Genomic DNA, 26,723 nt, shown 5'->3' on the forward strand with positions numbered 1-26,723 from the left:
CCAAATACTCCTGGATGGTAGGAGACAGTTTCCAATTATCTTGCACAGATGCAAGAAGAGGTGGTTTTCAGATCTCTTCTATGCAGAAGAAGCCTGTTATTGTTGTTGTTGTCTTTTCTTTCCCCCTCCCTTTTTCTCTCCCCCAGGGAATTAACTACTTGTTAAAAACAAAAAGAACTATTTCTTCTTCAAGACCCCTTCTGCATTCCTAAGGTCATTTAGTTCCTAATATAATCCAAAGCCATCTGAGAGTGTCCTTAGAGATCTGCCTCAGAGTGTTATACCAGCAAAAGTGCAGATAAAAAATCTGAGCCTGCTGGAGACAGGAGCTGTACTGTGTGTATTGTATCTTCTGGGAAAAAAAAAACAAACCAAAAAAAAAACACATGTATATGCAATCAGGAATCTTTTGTTCCTTCCACAGGTCAGTGGATGCAGAAAAGATCCACAGAATTAGACAGATTTTGAAACATTTCCCTAATGGTAAACATAAATGTAGAAAACTAGGGGTGAAATCACAATTTCTGGCAAAAATGGCACAATGGAAGTTCTAACAGTGGAGAGCTGATTTTTGCTTTTTGAAGAATACATACACACACACACACACACACACAAGGATTAAAAAACATATCTAAATTTGCATTAAAATGAATTTGCTTAAGGGGACACCCTTTTGTTTTTTTAAAAAAGAACCATAGCTACCATACAGAAACAGATTATTAAGACAAATATCTGTGATTGAAAACAGTAATTTTACCTCGATAAAAACATTTATTACCCTAGATTCTTCTTTGCCCTTTTAAACAAGGGTTTATCATAAATAATTCTTACTCTGGCCATAACGTCAGGTCAGTTCCATACCTTTTTTTTTTCATAACAGCATGAAGTTGGCTCTGCTCCTTAATAAACTCATTTGTCTTGAATGGAAGGTAGGAATCTGCTTCATATAGATCAGAAGGTGAAACAGTAGGTCTTAAAGCTGCATTTCCTTCATTTTTCACTGACATCTGATTTCCTTCATTTGGATCACATCTATACTGGTCGTTCTCCTCAAGGGAAGGAGATGAAGAGCTCTTTGCTATTGGGGCTGAGCTGGTGGGATTCAGACACGTGTCACTGCTAATACTATCTCCATGAATGTAGTTCATTTTTAAATCTTCAGCCTGCAGAGAAAGATCAAATGCTGGTCAAAAGAAGTAACAAGATGCATCAACAAAGAGCAAACGGTTATATGGTTTGCCTTTTTTTATCTATTACTTTTCACAGCGCATTAACTGTAAACAAGCTACATGGCTTAAGAAGCACTAGACCTTGCATTACTTTTTCCATAAAAGCAGCAGTAATAAATTAGTATTTGTAAGTCTAATTGAATTCTCTCTCATATCTGTGACTTGGTTAAATATATCAAATCATAAATTTATAGTTTGCATTTTAAAAAAAGGCTTCAGGTCAAGCAAAAAAAGTATGTTTAACACATTGGTGTGAGGAAGATATGGGGGAAATTTCTAACATTGTGTTGATTTAGTTGGAGAAATTAGCCTACATATGGTGCTCTTTTTTTTTTTTTTCCTCCCCAGCATTGGCTCCCTAAGCCTTGTGATAAATGTTATGACCTGGAACAGAGGTTGTACACGGAAGGAAGGGAAAGTAATCTTTCTTTTTTATCTTTAGCAGTTGCAAGCATGAAACATCCCTCCTTTTGAGCAAAAACAGGAATGCACTTAGGAATCATGTTTACTCAGGTACAAGGATTGGGCTTTAAACTCTGGTTAGAAATTATTAACTCTTTATGAAATACAGGTTGAATTTTCCTGTCAACTCTACAGAAGATACCAGTCTTTTAGACACTAGTACTGTCTAGTTAGATGCTGAATAATAATGATTTGTCACTCAGCCAGAGAAAACAACCTCCAAAAAGCACCTGGATAAGCAAGCAAAAAGGAAGGAGTGGAGGAAGTGTTTTCAAAGCCCTGGTATTTCAGATTGCTGCCTTCCTCTTCTCTAGTCCCACTTGAGACATGTTTTCATCCTGATCATAACAATGTTTCTCATCATAAAATACAGACGCTGACATTTTTACAGCAGTCCATATTTGCACCCAGGTATTTCTGTGGTGCTACACAAGCGAGATGAATGAAAGTAAAATTCTTCTCCCAGGCTTCATGCAGCTGCTCCTCCCTTCAAAGCTATTCACTCTCGGCACTGTTCCCACTCCACACCAGAGGGATTCCCTACCGCAGCCGCAGACAGCAGTGCTAGATGAGCAGCACTCAAAGGGAATATCATCCCAAACAGCAATTTAGTGAGACTGAATGTGGTATTTGCATTTCTGCAGCTCTCTCCTTACAACCTGGATACTGCTAAAATTAGGGGTCGTACATATGCATAAACAGACCCTGCCTTCTGCTCAATGCTAGGTCATTATTCTGTGCATCTCTCAGTAGCATTAGGTGTATTTTGAACATGCCATCTTCTGACTGAAACTTCCATCTCAGCTGTAACAAAGACCTGGGCACACAGTGTATGATACAGAACTTAAGTGTTTCTTTCAATATTACAACCTTATTATTTTTTATTCCTACATTCAACATTTTAGCCCAGAGAGAACTCACAGAGCGTTACAAATACATCAGTTCAAACATCACAAAAACCACAACTGCATGTCATCAAAATTTTGCAGCTGTTTAACTGTATACAATGATTATGGTTGGAGCGGTCTCTGTTCCCCAAGTTATTATACTTAAATGAAACCATGGAGATGGATTTCAGTTGTAATACGGTGATCTACAATACAAATTGTTCTGGACACAGTCTCCTGAAGACAAGCACAAATCCTCAGTCAGGAGCACTAGAGGCACAATGCTCTGTATCAGCCAAAGGACACTGACCTCACCTTTTCACCTTTACCAGAAGTTCAAACACAAACTTGCCTGGTCTACTAGCATGCAGTTTGCATAGACTTCATCACTTCCATTCAGCATAGTAGAAAGTCTGGCGGCAGCAAAGAAAGTAGGTGGAGTTTTCAGCTTTTTAAGAACATCAAGAGTAGAATGTCTCTGTGCTGAAAAAAGAAAACATGGAAAAAGATAATTATTTCTCAAACTATTTTCTTCTCTTATTTGTCTACTGTCATAAAAAATGTAAAAGTGTAACTATTAATCACAGAATCTTATAACTTGAGAAATATTTGCATCGCCTGTTGTGGTTTAATCTGGCAGGCAGCTCAGCACCATTCAGTCATTTACTTACACCCCCATCGTCCCTCTGGGATAGGAAAGAGAACCAGAAAAAAGTAATAATAATAATAATAAATAATCAAAGGATGGAACAGTTTAGTAGGATAAAAAGAGGAAAATAATAATAGTAAATGTATGTATGTTTCTGGTACCACATGGTCAGTATGATCCCTGTGGTCAGTTTGGGTCAGAAGTTCAGGTTCTGACCACTCCCAGCTCAAGTCCCCCCAGCGCTCACTGGCACAGTGCTGTGAGAAGCTGAAAAGTCCTTGATTCCCTGCAACCACTGCTCAGCCTTAACTAAAACACCACTTTGTTATTAACACATTCTCATCCAATATTCCAAACACAGCACAATATAAATTACCAGGAAGAAATATGATGCAGCCAAGCCAAGGACAGGCCTCTCAAAAATCTGCAGTTTCTTAATTGCTTAACATTTGGTTAAGTTCCTAAAAGCTGATATTTGAAAAAAATAAAAATAAAAATTAAAAAAAAATCATAAAGGTTAACATAGGACGATTACATGATAAATTAAAAATAAGCGTTCCTATAACTTGGCAAGTAAAACTTTCCATGTGCCTACTAAGCTAGAACTTTGTACAAGTTTTGTGGCTGCAGAATTAGAACTACAGTAAACTGAACAAGATTTATAGGTTGGGGTCAGGAATGTATGAATCTGGCTTACATGCTAATTATCTCATTTCTGATACTTTACGTGAACAGAACACAGTTCATCTGCAGTCAACTAATGACCTTCCTAAAGCATTCCGCCTACGGGATTCAGTAAAATAAAATAGTAATCCTAAATCAGTAGTGCAGATAACTATTTCTAAAACAAAAACAAACAAACAAACCAAAAAAGCAATAAAATTGTAAGAAGGATCAAAATAAAATGGTACAAGTAATGCCTTAGTTGAGTGACAGCCACAAATCTAGATTTGATCTCTAAATATCGTGCTCTGGATGAATCCTGCACTTGGTTTGTTTTGAAATGGTAAGATATCAGTTTTAACAGCAACGGGGGTTTGGATTAGGTGATCTCCTGAGGTCCCTTCAAACGCCTACAATTCTGTGATTAACAGACATTCAGGATTTAGTTTCCAATAGTGAACTGCAGATACTACAAAAAGCTGCATGTGCTGACTGTTTCATGGCTTTGAGCAGCAGAAAACCTAAGTGCCACAGACACCATCAGTCTGTCCCGGGGGCATGTTTCTCTTAACACTGCTTTTGATTATGAAGAGAATGTGCTAATCTAGGATTCAAGCTGGTAGCAAAGGCCTCCTAACATCTTCTGATTGTAGAAGAAGCAAAGCTTCACAAAGGGAGATCAGTGCAGTTCTATATTTTGTGAAAATACACAGCTAAAAAATAATCAAAGTTTTAATTTAACTTTTTTTACTTTAAGGTGCTGTAAGTCAAATACTTCTCTTGGAAGTAAACTGAGACTAGCATAAGAATGATGTGATAAAAAATAACTTAATGCTCTGCAAGATAACCAAAATTGAAACTATGAAAAAACTTAATTCCCGTTTGCCTGTTACTGAAAATTATGCAACAAGTTCCTTCTTAGTCTGTATTAAGTGCAATTAAGAAAGGAAAACTACATTTTCCAAGACCCAGGACATTTATCCCTTAAAGAAAAAAAAAAAGAAAAAAAGAAAAGAAAAAAAAGCTTAGACTGCTGCCAAAACTGCAATGCTATACCATAGCTTTTCTTTAATTTTAGGATTCTATCTCAAAAACCCAAGAACAGAAAGCTCCATATTAAAAGAAAACTGGAAATTCCCATTCAGAGATGGCATACTATGAATTATTTGGTTTCTAGTCCTCGCAAGCCTTATGGGATCTGATATAATTTAAAACGTCCTTATACGTCTCATTTCTCTTCTTCCCTCCTTCAGGACTTCTAATATGATTTCAGCGACTGCCATTTTGAGACTTGCTAGAGTTACAAACCACTTCCTTATGTCTGCCAAGATCTCAAAGCATTTGTTTATAAATAGTATAAACCATTGTTTTCTACAGCAGCTCACCAGACTTTGGCAGCTAAACTCAAATGGAAATGTGATTTGGTAAAGCAGGCAGTGCTTTGTGACAAGCTAAGTTTTTTGAGTGCAGGTCTTAAACCAACAACCACTGAAGAAAAGCACGCCAGGCTTTATATCCAACCTGTGCACCCGCTGCTTCCCAGTTGGCGCTGCATGAGTATCATCCTGCTGGTCACAGCTAGCAAAGGCAGCCTTCAGCTTGGTGTTCAGCAGAAAGAGGTTCAGTAAGCATTCCCTGAATCAGCTCAGAATTATAGAACTACAGTGCAAACCCCATGCAGCTCCTCTGGGGACAGCCTCCTGCTCTATGCACAGTCCTTGCTGCCAGGGTCTCTGCAGCCAGGTAATGGACCTTGCCGTGACTTACATGTCCTGGGCCAGAAGAAACAACAACCCCCTACTATGTTACACTAGTGCTTATATAGCAGTTTCTAATACCAAGTTTTGTATCTCTTTCTATACTAGTAACATTCTAAGTAACAACATCTGCAGGAAGTTGCTGTAAATACCGTGATATCTACCAGAACGTGTTATCTTCAGTACTTCCAGTTAGTAATCTTTATAGATTATCACTGTTACATGACCTATGCTTTTCGGGTGATGCACCAGTCAGTCTGCTGTTAAAGGTGAGATCTGCAAACAACCACTAGGGTTTGAAGTGAAAAGACCCAAGACTGGGGGCTATTTTGGGACTCGTGACACAGTATCCCACTGCACCTCCTTACCCTCACCTCCCTTGATTTCAAATATGCATGAAGTGACAACTACATCACAGTAATTTTGTAACAGGAAAGGTATTTCAAGACTCTGTTGAATGCAGGGGACAGAATTATTAATTACACATTGACTCTGCTAGTAACTTATTTCTACTGGAAAGACAAGCTTCATTTAAAAAGTGACGAAACTATAATAAATGTCCACACCATGCACTGAATGACTGCATACCTGGGATTGCCAACATCTTGCAGTTGGCCCTGTTGAACCCCATTATATTTTCATGATCCCACTCTTTTAGTACGTCCTGGTTCCTCTGGGTGGCATCCATCCCTTCCATTGTGTCTACTGCACCACTCAGCTTGGTGTCATCAGCAAACTTGCTGAGGGTACACTTGATCCCACTGTCTATGTTGTTGATAAAGATGCTGAAGAGCACTGATCCCAGGATGGACCCCTGAGGAATGCCATTTGTGATCCACCTCCACCTGGACCTACAGCCATTGACACCAACTCTCCGGCTTACAACCCATCCAATCAATACTTAATTCACCTAATAGTCCAGCCTTTAAATTCATATCTCTCCAATTTAAAGATAATGATGTGGCTTGGGACCATGTTAAAGGCACTGCACAAATCCAGATAGACAACATCAATTGCCCTTCCTTTGTCGACCAGTGCCACCCCTCCACCACAGAAGGCTAAAATTATTCAGCTGCCATCAGTTATTCAGCTGTAGGTTTTACCAGGCAAAAAAATCCATAAAAATTCATTAACTTTAGAAAACACATGGTCACCCCAGCAATAATTTAAAACAGGCTTTGAATTGGCATACAAGGATATATAGCCTTAAATGAACTGTTCTGGGAAACCACATGAACATAATACTGATTTTCCCCACAAAAACCAAAACTCAAATTTTCAGAGAGGGCACACAGCAAAGGAGAGGCGAAGTACAGAAGTGTGACCAAGGTGAGAGCCAGGAAAGAAATTATGAATTCCCTCGTCTGGATACTGTGAATAGTTTTCAGACAGCTCATAGCATTTACCCCCAGCAATCCAAACACAGGTTAATGTGTAACTGGAAGTAACAGTGCTATGGAGTTAGAAAATAAATGCAGACAACTAAACGCATGGGTCACACGGGACTATGGAAATGCTCCTCTCACTGCAGAGACAGTCACATGAATTTGGGAAAGGAAGTCCACAGATTCCTAGCAAGGCATTGAGAGAAGCAATATGCATGTCTGGAGGTGTGATTTGATGAAATGAGGAACAAAGTTTCCTCATTTCTAGCCTGGGAGTCTTAGCACTGCATTCAGACAGTGCTACTACTACTGAGAGTAAAATATAGCAAGTATGTAATAGAACTACACTGTAGGTAAAGCAAGGTAGGCTTTGAGCTGCTGATGCCACAAAGCTGTCACAAAGAATATTTAAATGTCTGAGTCTCTGTGGAAACTCAGACATTGTGTTTCCTATACGATTCATGGAGACAATTAGAGAGCTGTATGCTAGAAAGAATATCCAGGATGTTCAAGATGTGCTCCTGATGTAGCCACTAAGAAACACAGAGGATAAAAACACATCTTAATCTTTGCCTTTGATCTTTGTCATTTAAACCTGGACTTGGAAAAAGCATCCCCATCCAACATAGAACATACAGACTCAACCTCCCTCCCTGAAGCTGGTAGTAAGTGACTGAACAAATAAGCAAAAATAAGTTGGTGTCTCATTTTATCTAATGCAGCAGTGCATATGCTGCAATGCATAAAGTACTTTTCCAAAATACAAGATGTTCAGTTTCAGTTCCCATTTCAGCCTGAGAGAAGTCAGCACGTATCTCCCAAATCTCAGCACAGTGGAATGGGCTCATAAGGAACGGGAACTCTCTGCACCTCTGAGGTTGGTAAAGCCTCCAAAAAGGCTCTGCAAGTTGATTTGCTCTGAGAAATTAAGGCTTACAACTACATCTGGTGGCAGGGGAGAAGAGATCCTTTTCATGACCATTTCAAATTAAATAACGAATAATCATTATGGTCTTTCACCATGGAAGAAAACTTAGATCTCAATCACTAAAGACAAAGCCATGTTCATATTCTCTGCTAAGCCCAATTAACCTTTAGCTATGCCATACAAACACAGTCTGAGCAGGAAGGAGAGAGTCTGCAATGTAGGAAGCAGATCCCCAAGCTGGGCAATCAGCACTTGGTTCCTGCCAGCCCCAGGAGTTCAGGGCAGGGGCTCCACCACACTGCTGCCCCAAAAAGCAGAGGGTATCCAAGCAGGGACAAAAGCTGAACTTAAGGTGAGAAACTTAAAATGGGAAAGCACAATTTTCTGCTTTGGACTTTCCTGCTGGAGGTCAGCACAAGTTTCCTATTTCTCAGGAGAAGAAACTCCAGTCCATCCTGGGCGTTTAGGGGTGAAGGTGAAGCACCCAGCACAGGTACATAAGGAAGCCCTCATGACTTTTGGAGTGGGGAGGAAGAATCTCACTCTACCTCCAGCCAGCTCTACAGTTCTGTTCTCTGAGATCTGAACTACTTCCTACACAAAGAAAACACAGCTGAAAGGCTTCATGCCCCACACAGCCATGTGAAAACACACCATATTCTGTCTGGGAAGGAAGCCACTAACACAGCCTTCCCAAGGCAAAATAGGGGACAGATCACAAGCCTGCCATCCCCTTGCTTCTCCCACCCCATGGGCACCTGGCATTTCAACTCCCTAAGCATAAATTGGAATTTATCACTGAAACACACTCCCGCACCCAGAGCATCTTCTCATTCCAGCAACCCCAGATGGACAACCATCTGTGCAAACATGACACGCGTGTTGGTGTGCTACTAACAGGGGTGTGAACCAGGGTGAAATAGAGAACATGTAAACAGAAGATGTGTATGCAATGATATGTAACAGTTAAGTATATTAAAATAATAACACCAAGGTAAAATAAGGTCTTAAGGTAAAATAAAGAACAATCAAAGTGCCATAAACCATAGGTGCATAGCTACAACATTTACAGATAAAACAAGTCCTCATGCAACACAAAAAGACTGCATACCACACAGCCCTTTGCAACTTTACAAACCGTGTACATATCCATACACACCACAGAAATTCCTCTGCACTTGGGAAAAAAAAGGGCTTTCCTATGAACAGAAAGTTTGTAGTTGCTGTGCATTTTAAGATGCACATTTTGTACATGCTTTTTGCTCTAAAAGATAAGGTCAAAGTCTGAGACTGTGTAAACAACACGATTCTCCTGGCTCACTGACTTTAATGACACTGATGGATCTTGCTTCTCTTACTTGTTCTTTTCCCCTTTTGAAATTATTTTCCTTTCCTTTTCTGAAACACACACACAAAACAAAAACAAACAGTTTTATTGAAGGAAGTGCAAATTAACATTTTACTCCATTCCAATTCTAAATGCAGGAAAAGATATCTTTCTTCATTAATGCTTTCAGTGATAGTTCTTCCTAACATAAATTTACTGCCCAGAGCCTTTCAACCTCCTTAAAACTGCCTGTATCATATTGGCAACACTTAGAATGCCTACCTCCCAGAGTCTTTTCTACCAAGGACAGTATCTAATTGCACCAGGATTTTTGTAAAGAGAGTGACTGACCCTGAAATCTCTTTCTTTTACAGAAAGCAGAAGACTATCGTCTCCATCCTGATCAGATTTCTGTATATAATTTAAAAGGTTTCCTGTTAGCTGTTGAGACATATTTGAGTTACAAAATTCCCTTAAATGAAAACAACTGTAACTAGCAGAGCTTTCTGCAGCGTCTGCAACACCCTTCTGCAAACTTGGAACATCAGAACTGTTGATTGAGAGCAACGCATACAGCCCATAGAAACTTTGAGAGAGCACAGAAATAAAAACAATTTTATAGAACAGTACACAGTTTAGAGGAAATGATTCTTACCTAACAAACTCCAGTATCAATGTTTACAAAAGAGTAACTAACAGTGAGGTAGACTTTGATAAGAAGAAAATCTACTCATTACAGCTGCTGATAGCCACCTGTGCACAACCAGAGGATGAAAAACAGGCAGAGTTTGGAAGCAAGGATTATTTAAAATAAGACAGTTTTTTCTACCTTGTTTAGATGCCCTTCTTCGAATCCGCATTTTAGGTAGGGAAGGCCACGAGTAATTAAAGGGTGAATCAGAGTCCGAGTCCATTATTTTTGCTCAGTAAGCAGCAAGCAGATTCTCAAAGTTGCACTCTGTTGTCCTCAATAGCGAGTCTAAGAGTGATGTAAAATAAAGGAACGGACAAAGAAGGATCAAATTGCCCACTAAACACAGGGGAGGGAGAAGCTGTAAATGTTTGCTCTCTTCAGGCGTCCAGGCATGTGGACAGATCAGGCTGCAAATATTAAGGCAGAAGCAAGGAGGTTAAAGTATGAGAGGTTTTTGAGTGGAGCTGTTGCATCGTGGTCCAGAGCTATTTGAGAGGTCACTGTGTGCCAATGAATCATTAACTCACCTTTCCATTTTGATGTAAATGAAAACAATAAGAGCTGAGTAAGGAATGGGAAAATATGTCTCAAAAGTAAACAAACCAGTGCAAGCTTTTTCAAAGCTTTGTTTCCATGTTAAATCTGGGATTTTCAAAAACTCTCGTACCAAGGATAGGCAAAACGGTGGAAGTGAAGAAGCCAAAGATTAACAGTAAATTGAGAACACTAATCTATGAGCTGGACCCCACATTACTGCTAACAATGCCTCCCCCCACGGTGTTTATGACTTTGGCAGACCTTGGGATGCTGCAGCTGGAAAGCAGCAATAACCCATTCAAAAGCCTGTTGCTCCCATCTTTCTAACTCAAATGAGCGTAAAGCTAAGTGCTATATAGGAAGATTACAGTGTCATTAGGGGTGCTCTTTCCAGTAATATTCTGTCTGAATAGTATTTTCTCCTTCACACAGTCACTGAGTTACACTGTGAATCATAAGGATTTTGTAGAGCTGGCACCGGTACAGCACTGGTCTAACCTCATAGCAATGCACAATACAGCTAGTGACTAATTTACAACAAATCCTCCATTCTTACAGTCTCCCTGAACAACTTGTAGGCAATTAGTATTCAGTAGGAACTCATTATCCCTTCCCCCAACATCTTTACACTACACAAACTACATTTTTTAAACAGGCTCAAATGTGCTATGCAAGACCTAAAGCAAAAATAACATGTCCACTGTTTCTTAACCAGCTCCGCCAAACATTTCCTTTAGTTACCGCACAATGCATGCGCTTTTGTGCTCCACATAAAAGAGGAGAGGGAATGTGGATCAGCTTAAATATCAGTTTTTGGAAGATGATGACATTTGAGCTTGTTAACATTCCTTACTTCACTTCAATTATTTTTCAGGCTGCTGAGATCTGCAGCGCTACTTTTTTATTATGTTTCAAATGATTCCACAATCCACATTGCAGTCAGAGGTAACAACCTATGTGCTGAAAGAAGATCACTCGATTCAAATGCAAATTTAATTCAAAACCTATTATAAAAGTATCTATCAGGTTTTCAGGGACAAAATAATTATTATACAAACACGTCATATGAAGTACACAAATTGCACAAAGCACAGTTGAAACAGATCATTGTTCTGCCATTCCCTTAACTGAAGTCCTGCCAGCTTTGTTAGGCCTGGAAAGAGTAATTTGCCCCAGACGTTGGAAGCCTTAGACTTTCACTTTAAAAATTAGACACTCCCATAGAATTCGTTTGATTCATATGTATAATTAACAGCCCCAGGGAATCACAGCAGACAATCCATGACTGAGAATACACAGAGGATAGAAATCCGTGGTTTGAGCACCCACTTCAAAATACATCGGCTCCCTGGAATAACAGCTTGGAGCTTTTCTGATGAGTCCCCAGGGCTCATAGGAACACAGGGATGGATCGACTCCTTCACACCTGCATTCTGCAGCCTCTGCCTACCTGCAGCTGCAGCCGCAGATTAAGAAAAAAGGGAAGGACACAGCATATTTGCTGGATGACTTGTTTGCTCAGAAAATGTCCTCCCAACTGGTCCAATACTGAGGATTTCCCTGCAAATATCAGTTCTCCCTAACTAAGCTTGTTCATTCTTTCACCAGGTATGTTTAATGCCAACCCAAATAAAAGTGTTGATTCCAGACATGTACCCAGGGCAGCACTCTGTGCAAGAACTGGAATTTACATCCAAAGAGCACCGTATGCTTTACATTGGCTTTAAAATTCCTCACCTTTTAACTCTGGCAACTGCTCTTTTGTCCTTAGTGAAAAATGTTAACTTTTTCTCTACATTGGCCAGCCATATTTTTTCACTTATACAATCAAGGAAAACACATTTGTTCACGTCCACTGTCCTTCCTGCACTTCAAATTAGTCCAAGGAGAGGTAAATGGAACTGAACAAAATTCACCATTTGGAAATTCAGCTGATGCGTTTAATGGAATTAAAATATTTTACATGCCAGGACATTTACTTTTCTGAATGACCTCTGTTTGTTGCAATAAAGTTCTCACTGGCTGTTCAGCTATTGCCCACTCTTAAACTAGCAGCATTACTTTATAACTTCCTAGCACAAATGAGTAATTGAGATCTGCTAATTAATTTTTAAACATCAACCTTATTACGTAACACATGGAGTATCCAGCTATTAAAGTTCTGTAGTGACAAAGACCTGATCATTCACTCCTCCTGTGCATTCTCTTTCTTAAGCAGGTCTTACACACTTAGTCGAATTTGTAAGTGGCATTTTGAAAGTGCAGATGAACTATCAACACTAACCCCTGTTTCTGAAGGGTTGACTGAAGATCGCTCACATCATTTGTGCTGCTCAGGCCTCAAGAAAGATTTTTTCTTCTGGCCCACAGAACTACTTTTCGCAGTCATTAAATACCTCATTCTGCTTTTTGCCATGAAGAAGGGCTTTGCCTTATAGTCAACAGCTAAAAATATTTTTCTTCCTGTTCTTGCACTTTTGTGGGATGATCCAATCTACGTTTCACCTGCCACTCATCATTTCCAAAGTGGCAGCATTTCAGTAGTGGCATTTGCATGCAGCTGGCACATGAGATTTGGCAGCTTTCTAGCTGGAAAATATTAACCCCATCTTTCTTTTAAAATGTTTTCAATTATGTATACCAAGGTATAGATCTGAAGATTAAGAACAAATGTTTTTTTAGTCCATTACCTAAGGCTAATGCTTTTGATAAATACTAATGTAATGTTCTAAATTCTTTCACCCAAAGTTAGCCAAAACACACCTGCATGATAAAAATGTTTTTCAGTGACCTTGCAGTCTATTTCATATTGTCTGACCACTCCATCAGCTCGCATTAAGATGGAAGGAAGTACTGGAATTTCACCACCACACACATGAAACAGCACCATCACTGCTTCAGAGCATGCAGAGCTTCCTGGCACAGTAGCATGTGGCCTCTTCTGAAATAATGCTAAATCAGGCCCATGGCTGGAAGATCACTCCAGCAGGACAGACAGAGAAAACCCCTTTGAGTTAGGTGCCCTCTTTGCAGATGGAGAGTAGATCTGCAAGTGATAGAGAACAGACCCAGGAACAAATGCTGTCCATATCCAGCCCTGATGGAGTAATGAGAATGGCTTGTGCTAGCTTTGTCAGAAACACACTGTCTTATTTGTTCTAAACATTATTCCCCAATGTTAGAGGATGAAGTTGGTTTCCTTCAGCTTGATTCTGCCCCAGGACCAACAGAGCCTGCAATCATTTTCCAAAACTGGAGGAGGCTCTAACTAGAAAAGATATACAAAGAGCTATATCCTCCTCTATAACAACTCATGTGACGAACAGGCGTGTGTGGCTTTACTATTGTCACATCCATGACAACTATCATCATCACACACTGTCATTCCACCTGGACAAAATATTTTCATTGCCTGACAGGAGACTTAATGACTATATTGAAAATTCAGCAGATGTGGATAAAAGTGACTGTGAAAGTATAATGCTACCAGACAGATTCCATACACTCCAACCAAAATGCTCTTTCCACATGCCCACAGTAATTACAGGGTGATTTTGCAAGTTGCTCCCTGCAACAGCATCCCAGCTCACACAGGCCAGCTTGTCACACAATTTTTACCACCTCCCTTCTCTGCCAAACACTTTAGTCTTTAAGACTAGAACTGCTAGAAAACTCTGTCACATCTCTGATGCTTCCCTGTCTCCCTTTCCCAAACATATTTTCATCAATAAACGCATTGAAAAACACAAAACATAGTCCAGATCCTCTGACATATGAACTCCCCAACTTGTTTTTATGATTTTTTTTACTGCTTAGTGATTCATGCAGTTTACAGAACTGTCTTTCCTGGTGTATTTATTTCCTTATTCTGTGCACAAGAAAAAGGGATCTTTGGAGGCCACTCACAGGTCATACAGCAGCTTGGAACATGTACTTCTCAGCAGTGGATTCCAAAAGGTACAGACATTCAGTGGTTTTCATCACTGCCCAAAGTTTGATAGTATTTGATGGATCCCACCTCTCTCATTAGCAGGATGCACAAGCTCTCTGTTCCATCTCACTTGTGAGTAGAATGGAGCAAGGAAGGGGAAGACCAGGAGAGGAAGGGGGACTGGGGGCTTTCCTGAATTGCACACATCCCACTGCAAACACATGTGATGCTGCAAGGGCAATGATTTCAAAAGAATGGAAGAAACATCAGCATTTAACATCTCAGTCTCTTCCTCTCATCACCAGTTTACAGAAAAGCAGAGCCTTGGGTGAAGGCACTTGTCAAAGCTGTTATAAGATTAAATAGTTCTGAACCCTTAGTCCCCTCACCTCCTACTCACATCTTTTTTGAGTGTTCCTCACTTTTCTATTCAAGTACCTAGTGACAAAACCTATCCAACATAGAGGCCCCTTTTCTTCAATGAGAATCTCCTATCAGAAATATCAATGGAAAATAAAAATAAATATGTAGTACTATAAATTTGAATTGATTTTTCATTGTCTTATTTGTGCAATTTCTTGGACGCTAGTATAAACCAAGACACTAGATTTACACAGTGAGTGCAGCAGAACTCTTGGTTTGCCTCTAAAAATGCTGCTGTACATAGATACATAAGTTCACTGAAGGACTCAAGTCATGGCAGGCTACTGAAGAAGCAGAGCCGGTTTGCATGCATTGCATTTTGGATTGCTTCAAGCTAGAATGCCAGTCAAAGCACTTTAATGCTCCATTGCATTTACTTCCACATGGACGAATAATTTTACTAACCACAGACAGTGCACACAGAAGCACAGAGTTGTTAACCCACCAGACTGAGAGGAGAACATGCCATTTAAACTTATATCTTACTCATAAACTGCCCACTGAAGATGCATTTTTAATTACAGTCTGAACTATGAAATTAATTTTTATGATTGTTCTTTAATTTCTCTGACAGTAGGATGACAGCTTCAATTGCAACAATCATGACAAGAGCAATTTTTTCCTGTTAAAAACACCTTACTTTTGATAATCAGTGAAAGCTGCATTGCTCTACAAAGACCTATTAGCAACACTTTTCTTTGAAAAGCAACTGTTCCTAATTGGTGACAGTTAAATGCTGCATCTTGGCTAAATCTAAGGAGCAAATAACCTTTAAAAGTTTTTAAAGAACGAGGTTTGCAGAAATTACACTGCAAAATCTGTGAGGAACACCCAGGAGACTGGGATGAACAAGTGCTCACTCTACCCAACTAAGGCAAAGCACCACCTCTACCCAACCCTGAGTCCAGTTCTGAAGAGCCACTGGACACATACACTGCATTATCTCAGCCTCTGTCCCAAACGTTGCATGTCAGCCAATACACTGTACTGCTGCTATGGTTTCACAGCGCTGCTCAGAATCAGAGTTTTCTGAAGTCTGGCTCATGACTCACCACAGATATTTTTTTTAAAAAACAGTACCATTCACCTGATGTGGTTTAGGATAACAATTTCAGTTAAGGGCAACAAGCTCATTAATACACTTCCATGCGACAGCGGTCAGTATGCCCCGACTCCCAAAACAACCACTAAACCACTAAACAGTTCCAACAAAGCACATAAGGAGATACTTTGACTGAATGCTCTCCCTGCCCAGTATCTAATCACATCAACAGGACAGCTAGGATGTACAGTCCAAATGTGGAGAGAAAGCTCATTGCTGTTTGTCTATGAAAAGGTCCCCCAAGTTTACTTGCAAAAATCTGAGAATTAAGGCCTAGAGTAAACAGAAATCTCCTTCTGGTTTCTCCTACACAGAGTCCTGCACAAGCCTGGGTAACACAGAGAATGTGACTTGTGCATGTGGCTGTACATGAAAGCACGCCGAAAGTTTGAATTGGACCTTGCTCATAATGAAGTTTCGCCAGTGACTTGGTTGTTGAGTCTACAATTATGCTGGCAGGCTGTGCTGCCAAAAAGGTCAGTAAAGCCTAGTTTCATTCAAATTCAGTTTGTCATGTTTCAGGGAAGATTTCAGTGGAAGAGCTGATTCTCAAGGAGAAAGAAAGTTTTCATTTGTGCATTTTCAAGGCTACAACTGTTCCCTTCACAATGTATTTCTGGAATATATTTCAAATTTGAAGAGTAACTTGACATTAGATATATCCCAGTTTGTTTATTTGTGTTAGTGTGAAATGAGACTGAGCAGAAGACAAGCAGAAGAGCTTATTTAAACATTGAGGGGGGTGGGGGAGAGAGGAAAAACAACTCTTTTTGAAGGATTATTTTGTTGAGCAAATTTGTTTTGGATTTTAGGCAGAGGAGGACAAGTTCTGGGAAGCCAGACAGCACATGTTTGTAGTTTGTTCATTTTTCTTTCTGCCTTCCTTTTGAGGTTAACTTGAATTATAATGTCTCAGAAAGTTAAGAGTGGAGGAAACTCCAAGAAACAAGAACAAGCTTGTTTTACTGTTTAATGCTGCTTCTTCCAGATTTCTCCACAGTTTTTTAATTAAGCTTAGTTCAGGCTCACATCCCAGGAAGACTTCACTTCCTACAATTTCTGTAGTCTCAACTATTCAGCTATCTTCAATATTCAAGTTCATACAAGCGGGAAAATGCTTTATCTACTGAAACAAACTAGAACCAAACATGTGTTGTTTAAAGGTTGTTTCTGAAAGTGTACTGACATACTGGCCCCATGTTAAGCCTCTCTCCCACAAGATGCAAGGAACTATGCAAAGGTTTCACACAGTGAAAGAAGCATCACAAAGTCATTGTAAGACAGATGCTGTAGTAACTCTGCAGTTTTCCATAGATAGCATTTTTTCTTAACAATTTTCAAACCAACTACTTTTCCAGTAAGAATGAGTTTTACTTATAAAAACTCTTCTTCTACTGAAAAACAGTACTCCTGAACTTTTTCATCACATCTCCAATCTGTCCTCATCTCATGCTCTACAGTCTTCCACACCTGAGATAATTAATAGACACAGGGTAAAAATGAGTGATGTCCAAGGTCATGATATAAATGCATAGCAGAGCAGAACCTGAAATAAAAGTCTGCAGCTTTTGGGCCATAGCTGCATCACCCAGCCTCTTCCAGAAGAAACACATGCGAAAGACAGGATTGAGAACTGCTAGGCAACAACCACAAATACAAAAGATATGTATAACCTTAATTACAGGACTCTCATAACTGTCTCAAATAGGCAGCATGATGCCTCACTTTCACTTTTGTCTGTCAGTAACAGTAAAACTATTTTCTGTGGTCCCAATCTCAGAACAGGCACACTTAACCCAGAACAGTTCAAATGTAAATATTCTGCTGAAAGCTAAAAGCAAACAATAAAAAGAGAATCAAACAAGCAAACAAATAGAAGCAGAAACAGAAGTGAAATATCTAACCTGAATCTGTAGAAGAACTAATGATTTTACAGACTTCGTAAAAGCTGTGTAAAAGCAGGACTCCAGATAAAGGCTGCGATTTCCTTGTATTTAAGAAGAAAAAAACTTCTTAAGTCTTACGGATCGTGGTAAGGAAATCTAATTTTGAAAAGAACAAAAAAGCAACATTAAAACCAGACTCTCCGCAGATTACAGTGCAGTCCTACTGGTTTACACAGAGAAGAAGTTCATTATGTTCTGTTCCTTAAACCGACCTGTGGTTACACTGGGATTCCTGTGGAACCATGAAAATCAAATGACAGACTCTACTAAGAACGTTTCGAAGCTGCCTGATCACATACATGGAACTGCCAAAACCTGGGCATTGGTATTTTTATCTCTCAAAGTGAAAAACCCGTCCTGCAAAACTTCTTCACTGCTAGCAGAGCAAACAGAATAGATTAGACAGACATGACTAGGTCACTGGCAGTGTAACTATGAGAGCAGGAAAATATTTTGAAAAATTATCCTGCCTTCCTGAAGTTATATTTTCTTGGAAGAAAACCTAGGAGCTTAGATTTTTCTTGCTGGAAAAAAGAAACCGTTACAGCTTTGTAAATGGCCTTATGAACATCCTCTTTCCAAACTGGCTATGAAAAACAGGAAGGAATTATAACTGTTTAAAAACACATGCCCTGCTACCATCGTCACATGCCCAATAGTAACAGCATTCAGCTGCCACCTCCTAGAGTCTCTTCCAAAATGAAAAGGGCTGCTGACTCTTGAAGATGACAATGGTTGGCAGTAATACTTATATTTAACACTGAAAGAGAAAAAAACTTCTATTTTTCTTGCTTCCCCTTTTGTTTATTTCATTCACTCTTCCCAACTGGATATTGTTTTTCCCCTCTCAATCTTTCCAGTGTGTCTTCTTTCACTAAAAAAAACTCTTCTTTTTTTTCTAAACACAAAACAGATCTCTAACAACTTCCAGTAGAGAGAAAGAGGAAAGAATATTGGCAGGTATGACACTAGCATTGAATTCAACAGTCTTTATGTAATCTGCTGTTCCCCCTGCTCTAGCATCCTCTTGTGCCACACAGTTTGGTCCCATCCCTGAACCTGAAATATCACAAAGCTTCTCATGTGTGCCCTTCCTCCCCAGTGCTCACCAACATGGAACCACAGTCTTTCTTCCACCCTGGATGACTGAAGCCTCTTTTGCATTAGAGGCAAAGGGGAGCTATAATCAAAACTGAACTCTGAGACTTGAACATTGCCTGAGGCAGCCGAGTCCCAAACCAACAATGAAAACAAGGAACAAGCTGGTACTTCTGCAAGCACCCCTGAAAGATATCCCCAAAAGCTTGTTGGGTGTTGGGAAAGGACCACAGCAGTCATGCTATAAGGGAAAGGTGGGGAAGAAAATAGGAAGCAGGAACCAGAGAATCCTTCCTGGATTTTTGAAAAGTGCTTCTCAAACCATATGGGAAAAGCAGTGAGAAGCAACAGACAAACTCACATCCATTTGAAGAGTGCTGGTGCTCTTGCTTTCAGAAGTCCTCTTTGATTTACACATCCAGCTTCCCAGTAAGATTCCAGAGTCTGATCGTTTCTATTCATTCTTCTTTACTCAGCCCCCTTAGCTGTTTTCCCTCTTCCTCTCCCCCACTGACAACCATTTCTATTTCTCTGCTTATTCCCCACTGTGTGCTCTTCCTGACAAACATGCTGCCTTTTAACAATAATGCCAAGCAAACAATTTTTTAAATAGTAGTTTAAAACAACCCAGAGTAATAAAACTATAAAATTTAGCAGTATGGTTATGCGGGTCAGGTTAAACTATTATGCCATTTTTTATATTTAAACAAACCAATAAAGACAGCATTAGCCAACTCATACATGTCTGGTTGTCATCAAACCCTACTTCCACAGTTCTTCATCTCTCCCTACCTGCACCTTTTAGTGCACTCCCGGCAGCCCCTTAACTCTCCAGTTTGCACACCAGACTCATCACCTCTCACACACAATGCTGACTGGAGGCCCTCCAGGCTCTGCTGATGTCAATAGCAAAATCCCACCAGACATCTATACTGTAAGAATTTCATCCAAGCTCATTAATCTGATAGAAAATAGGTGAGGAAAGTCCGAGACATAGCCAGCAGTGAGGCCATGTTCCAGTCCTCACGTGAGATAAAAACATTTTCACTTAAGCTGGCAAGGACAACAGACTTCTTTGAAGGTTCCCCACATACAAGTCAATCTCTTGAATATATTACAAGGCAATTAAAATTTTAACTTAAAAAAAAAAAGCAACCCACAGAAAGTAGGTTCATTCCCAAGTAGGAGGTACAATAGGTAACCCTTCTGAGTTTAATATAAACTGAGCCCATGCTGAGGACATAAGATCTACATGTACACATCCATATGTAGAGATATATATAAACACATTCACCTATTTATATATATATGTATGTATGTATGTATATGTATATATTTATAATTGAATTTTACATGTACATAAGACACCTAAGAAAATATAACAAATTTTAAGCACATAAATCTTTATCCAAGTTGTGTGCAAACACTATTTTTTCACCCAAAAATCCTTTGAGAATCTACATTTCTCCACTCCTCACTAGCTGTTTGAACCATGGCCAAGGGCTCTTGCTTGCTCTCTGCAGAGGACCCAGGATCTGCCTGCAGCTCCTATTGAAGCATCAAAGAGGAGAGTGAGAGCTGGTCTGAAGCCAGAGGGCCTGGCTCCTGCTCCAGCTGTCACGTCCCACCCTGTGCAAACGATGCCTTAGAAGGAAAAGGCATTTAAGGATCTCTAAGAAAGAGATATATCAACTAAGATTTCAGGGTGGGGAACTTCCACTCTGCCAGCTTTTCAGCTACCTTCTGCCCTCTCCAGATGGCATAACTAGAGCTGAAACTGGAGCAGATGTGATTTCTGATTAGTAAACCATATTCATTCCCCAATGGCTCCACTCCCTCCTATGCTGAGATACGATCCAAGACTTTGGTCTTCTTTGATGAAAACTGTTTGATCATATGGGCACTACCATCTCAAGTACATGCACTGCATTACTGTGCAAGACAAGGACTGCTACTCTGTGCTATGCACAAAAGCAATGAAGGCAGGGTAACCATGCAGGACAAACATTTTTGCTGCTACACTCAATACCCTTATGTAGCTCCCATATTTGTTCATTAGCAGAATAGACAAGCATGATGGACTTGATGCAGTACAGTCATTTGACCTAACAGTGATGAGAAAAAAATGAGAGCTATATAATTTTAACGAGAGATTGTTAAAGTAACCTGTGTTCTTACCTTTATGCCTCTGAGTTGATGCCAGTTCATTTCTAGCATATAATTTCTCCATTCATGCACATGAACACACAGCAGCCCTTTGTTTTGCAGCCACTGGAGCCCGCAGGCGTGTAATGTAAAATGCCACCATCTGGGCTCAGCACAGGATCACAGTCAAGCTTCTGCCTGGCACAGCAGCCCCACAGGCAGAGCTCAGCTACCCATCTTTTTCCTCCCTGCTCTGCCTTGCATGAGATCCTGTATGCACTTCACTACTGGAGCTTATGACAAACTTGAAAATACTCAAGTTTCCACTATGAGTTTCATTTCCTAAACACACAGTCTTAGTATAATCAGTGATATACCCTGTCTGGCTCTACAATGCACTTTACATAGTAGTGTCCAGACATTTCTACATGCTTCATTTAATATACAGCCACATATGCTGGTTCCATTGGAGGTTGGAGCGAGGTGGAGGTCAGGCTCTTCTCTCAGGGAACTAGCCATACAACAAGAAGTACTGGCATCTAGTTGCACTAGAGCAGGTTCAGGTTGAACACTAGGAAAAAATTCTCTTAATAAGTGGTGAGGCACTGGCACAGGCTGCCTAGGGAAGTGGGTGAAGCCAACATACCTGGCAGCATTCAAGAACTGTGGAGATGTGGCACTGAGGAACATGGTTTGTGGGCTGACAGTTGGACTAGATGATCTTAGAGTCTTTTCCTACCTTAATAATTCTATGATTCTATTAGATTTTATTAGGTTTTCAAGACCGTAGTTCACACAACAGTTAACAGACCACTGAAAAATTCAAGGCTATCGTGATACTCTAGGATATTCTACATACATACACTAGAAGCATACACAGATAGAAATCACTTGGTCTTCTTCCAAGTTATGTTGCAATGTCAGTGACATTCAGCCTTCTTAAAAACACCACCTTGTGTGTGTTCAGCATCACAGCACACATCCATTGCTCTCTGGAATTCAGCATGGTTAATTATTTCTTACCTATGTCTAGCAGGGTATTATCTTGAATTTCTTTAGAAGGAATCAGTGTACCTTGGAAGGGCTAGAAAGAGAAAACATCGGCTATATCTTTGAAGATAAATAGTTACAGTTGTGCTTAGTTGTAGGATACGCTTCAGGCTATCAGAATTCAGCTTAAGCACAGACAAGCAGCAGTTTTTTAGCCATTTTGAAAAAGGCAATAGATAGAACATGCTGCTCCCAGACTAATATGAAAATGAACTATAGTGATGACCTTATGGGGTCAAACACATCATCAAAGAAGAGAGCAAACTACTTTCCATGCAAACTCCAGTTTTCAGCCTACTCCTCCCCTACAAAATTTAGCTCTACCCAGAGTAGCCACTACAGCAGTCTGAAGGAAAGAGCCATTCCTAAAGCAGCCCCATCTTCATTGCCTGAGTTGCTTGTGCCTAAAGAAATATCATAGGGTAGTTCACCTTTTATAGTGAACTACAGCCTTTCTGCTAGCTCAAAATAAGAGACAATCAATAGGATACCAGAACCATTCAACTCCTAATAACAGTTCTGAGCTGAAACATTCTGCCTCAAAGAAAATTAATGGCATAAAATCCAAAATGCACACAAAATGCAGAAATAAATTTGAGATGACACAATTATAATAGCAACACATGAATTCCAAAGAAATGGCCAAACCGCTTTAAACTAGCACTTAAAAAAATAACTACAGACATCATACTCAGAATTATGCAACAGAAGTGGTAGTCCAGCATGTCTAAAACTTAAGCATTATGGGAAAAAAAAAACAATAGTCACTGAGTATGAGGGAGATATCATCTCTACCAGGTTTTTCAGCTTTTGTCAATCTGCTTGAAAAGGTGCTAAGAAAAAAATAATAAAATCAATCAAACAAAAGAAACAAGTAACACTGGGAGAGATTTTCTGGTTTTACAAAAAGCCATATATAAATAAAAAAAGCAGAGTAAAAGATTCTAACACTGTTGATTAATGATATTTCTCAAAAACACAGTTCCTTCCCAAACGCTGTTAGATAGTTCCATCTAAAAGGCAACAGGAACTGTCATCTTTCCCACAGAAAACATTTTTTCCCTGTTAAGGAACTGTTACCATAGTTGGCTTGCTCAGGTGCAGTAAGCCATTCCACCTCAGGGATGAAAAACATGCTCACAGGAGACGGGTTTTGTCTATTAGACAGACTAATAGCTGAGCTTGAAGGTGCTGGGAATGACCATAAACATAAAATTTCTGGTCCAAAAGTTGAGTTTGTTTTTCTGGTCCAGCTTTCTGGCTCTCAACCACAGAACAGAATCCTTCAAATGATAACCATCTGCACAGGCAGCTCTTCCCTCAGAATGGAAACGGGCAGGAAATGTTACCTGGTAGAGAACAGTTACTTACTTACTGGCTCTGGGAGGTGCTCAGATAGGCAAGCAGAGGTTGCTGTTTCTGAACCTAAAGAGAGCTTAGCTATTTGTAAAAGGAGAAATATGTACCTTCACATCATCCTGGGACAAATCATCAGGTGCCAAGCTCACAGGACCTGTAGAAGCAAAGATTCCTGCCTTTAACAAAAAGCAAATTCAGTTTGGGTCTGCTCTTGTTTCTGCCGCTGTTCTTTCTCCTTTTTCAAACAGGAGAGGGAGAACAACAAGCAAACAAACATGCAGGCAAGCCAGAACAATGGACTTGTGCAGCCCATGCATCCCCCCTCAAAGCAGCATTCCCGTGGGCAGCGTGCAGGCTAGGAGCACAACAAGTGCTATGTTATTGTCATGGGCCACTTATGAACAAGCTATTGAAACCAAAGACACAAGCTAGGAAAACACAGTGACTTGTCAGTCAGCTGCTGATTAACCCCCAGAGTGTTCAAAAATACCACCGGCTCTCGTGCTGTGGCTTGCAACAGCTCTGAACAACATTTAGACTCTGCTTCTGAAGAGGCCTTTTGTGTTTCCCAAAGTAAGATTTCACATTTTAAGACACAAAAAGAAAGAGAAAAATAACTTCATTTCTGTCATTCTCCCTTTTACAGTTTCTTCTCAGAACAGTACGGAAGGACAGCATACACAAAACCAGGATCACACTTAGCAAGTTTTTCCCAAACACAGCCTCCAGTGCTATTGTAACACAGCAAAAAGGAGAAATCTGGCTAAAGGAATGAAAATACGAACACTAGCATCACCCAGGCTACCAGGAACAGTATTATTTGGTAAGTATATTTTTAGTAATAACAATTATGCAGCCAAATCTATGCTGGTAAACTTATTTCTTTTTATACTGAATCTTTTGAATTGAGGTTCAAGACTGTTCTCAGCTACGCAAATCCCTCACAATTCTGTATCTCCGGGAAATCACTAAACAAACTATGACTCAGTAGCTGATATATGGTGGCTTAGGGTATCGCCTTAAGGAGTGGTATGCTTTTGGTTCCATGCACTGCTAGAAGCATTAAGCGCTGCAGCTTCTGCTGACTGCCTCAGGCTGCATTTTTAAAGCTCATTTCCGGAAAAGGAATGTCCAGGTTCTCTGAGATACTTATCTTTTTACAGAACTGACATACTATTATTCTTATTATTGTTGTTATTGTTATCTGAACAATAGTAACTCTCAGAATAAATTATGCTTCCTCCATAGCTAACAGTTATTCAGCAGAAAATGGTTTAGACCTCCAGATAACAACACTCAGTTAAATTCCACAGTCAGGAAACGAAGAAAAAGCACGAAGTGGATTTGGATTAACCAAAACACCATCTACTTCATTTTTTGTTCTTAACCCTTATGGATAATGTATCACTCGTGTATTTTAATTTAATGAAGTTGCTTTGGGATATTCGATGCAGGCTCCCTGCTTTCATTTGCATTTCACAACAAGCAGTATACTGTTAGCAGTCTCTCCAAGACAGAAGCTCAAGGCTTCTGATAGCATTGTATTTTGAAGGCCTGTTGGTCTTGACTTCAGGCCCATCCTGAAATGAATAGCTATAGGAACAGCACTACAACAGAACCACTTGGAACAACAGCAGTTTTGACATCTGAGGACTAACTTCTCATGACATTAATGTATCAAACGGCGTCCCAAGCTTAGCAGCCACTTTGCAAGGGAGCTCACTGAGTGCAACTGAGAACATAAGCAAAGTATATAAAAAGTACTCCATTAATTGTTTCTTATCATTTCTGCATGTAGAGGAAGCAATATTAATTATACACAGAAAAAATCTATTTGGGTTGCTTGAATGCTTGCCAGTGGAGAGCTGGAGAGCATAAACCAAACCACAAGTCACCGGTAACAATCATTAATGAGCTTGCAGTACCTGGATTTGCTGGTAAGTGGTGAAAAAAGAAGGAAATAAATAGATAAATAAATATGAAGGACTGATTGATATAAAGATGATAAACAAAGAGAATAGAAAACAGGAAATGTAGAAAACTTTGCTGCCCATTAGTAATAGCTAAGGACTACTATTGTGTACATGTAGACAATGGAGAGTGCAAAAGGTGCAAGTCTGATTGGCTTGTTACTGTTTTTTGACACTTCCAAACCATTTTCATACTAGTTCGTGTCGTTTATTGCTTACTATCCAAATGTGGCATACTGTTTTTGCCCAAAATGAGATACATATATATATTTTTTTTTAATTTTAATTTTTTTTTTTTCCAAACAAGACAAAAAACAGATCTGGTCCATAAAGACACAGAACTATATAGCTTCCACTGAAAACATGAATAGATAAGTTTCCCACCATCTTCATGGATCTTGATATGGTGTGGAAAGTGTACAAGGATCCTCACAACCAGGAACTACAGCAGGTTGCCCAGAAAGTTAGTGGATGTCCTGTCCCTGGTAACGTTCAGGAAGGGCTCTGAGGAACCTGATCTAGGTATAGATATGATGCCTCTGTCCATTGCAGGGTAGGCTGACCAGATGATATTTAAAGGTCCCCTCTAACTCAAACAGTTTATGAACTAGAATCCCTTTCACTTTTGGTGAAATCATCTAAGTAATTATCACCAAAAAGTTGCACAGCCTAACCTAGTGTTATCTTCCTACCTATGAAGTGCAGTGTGAAGATCATGCTGGACAGAGCACGGCTCACAGATAAACATCCAGAGTCATGTGCCTGTTGCATCATCAAAGTCATGCACATACTTAATAATCAAAGCGAGCCACATACTTTGTATTGTAAACTTCTGCTTACATTTGCAATAACAAATGCATAGTTTGCAACTGCCACCAACTGTAAAACACAACCACTGTTTCTGCAGTTCAGCCACTCACTGAAAGCTACTAGCTGATGCTGCCTGGATGCTGTGGTCCATCCTGGCCCTGATCCTGACAAGGCCTCATACAGGTACTTATATCACTCTGCTCTCAGCAGGACTGCATGCAGCACAACAGCTCAGCCAGAGCACAGCCTCTGATGGAGCTCACTGCTCGAGCAAGCTACTTCATCTTAATGTATACAGCGCTAGCCACTTAAGCAGGGGCAAACTTTTAGCTAATTCCTAACAGTCATACATAAATATTCCAGCTGTCATG

At 39.8% G+C, this 26,723-nt stretch overlaps 1 protein-coding gene across 8 annotated transcripts in view; it reads right to left on the reverse strand.

Moving 5' to 3' along the window:
• The window catches only part of ARHGEF28 (Rho guanine nucleotide exchange factor 28), a 76,243-nt gene that overhangs the window by 45,871 nt on the left and 3,649 nt on the right, over positions 1-26,723 (reverse strand). For 4 of the 8 annotated variants that reach the window (XM_015848870.2, XM_015848867.2, XM_015848866.2 and 1 more), the window contains exons 2-5: positions 23,680-23,726; positions 22,187-22,247; positions 2,931-3,061; positions 862-1,163 (exon numbers count right to left, since the gene is read on the reverse strand). In XM_015848870.2, coding sequence (XP_015704356.1) covers positions 862-1,163; positions 2,931-3,061; positions 22,187-22,247; positions 23,680-23,726 — 541 coding nt within the window. Of the gene's footprint in view, positions 1-861; positions 1,164-2,930; positions 3,062-10,116; positions 10,565-22,186; positions 22,248-23,679; positions 23,830-26,723 lie in introns of those variants that run through there. The other 4 variants (XM_015848872.2, XM_015848868.2, XM_015848873.2 and 1 more) reach the window with 4 other exon arrangements.

The sequence above is a fragment of the Coturnix japonica genome, chromosome Z, assembly GCF_001577835.2.
Source record: "Coturnix japonica isolate 7356 chromosome Z, Coturnix japonica 2.1, whole genome shotgun sequence".
In the NCBI taxonomy this organism is placed as follows: Eukaryota; Metazoa; Chordata; class Aves; order Galliformes; family Phasianidae; genus Coturnix; species Coturnix japonica.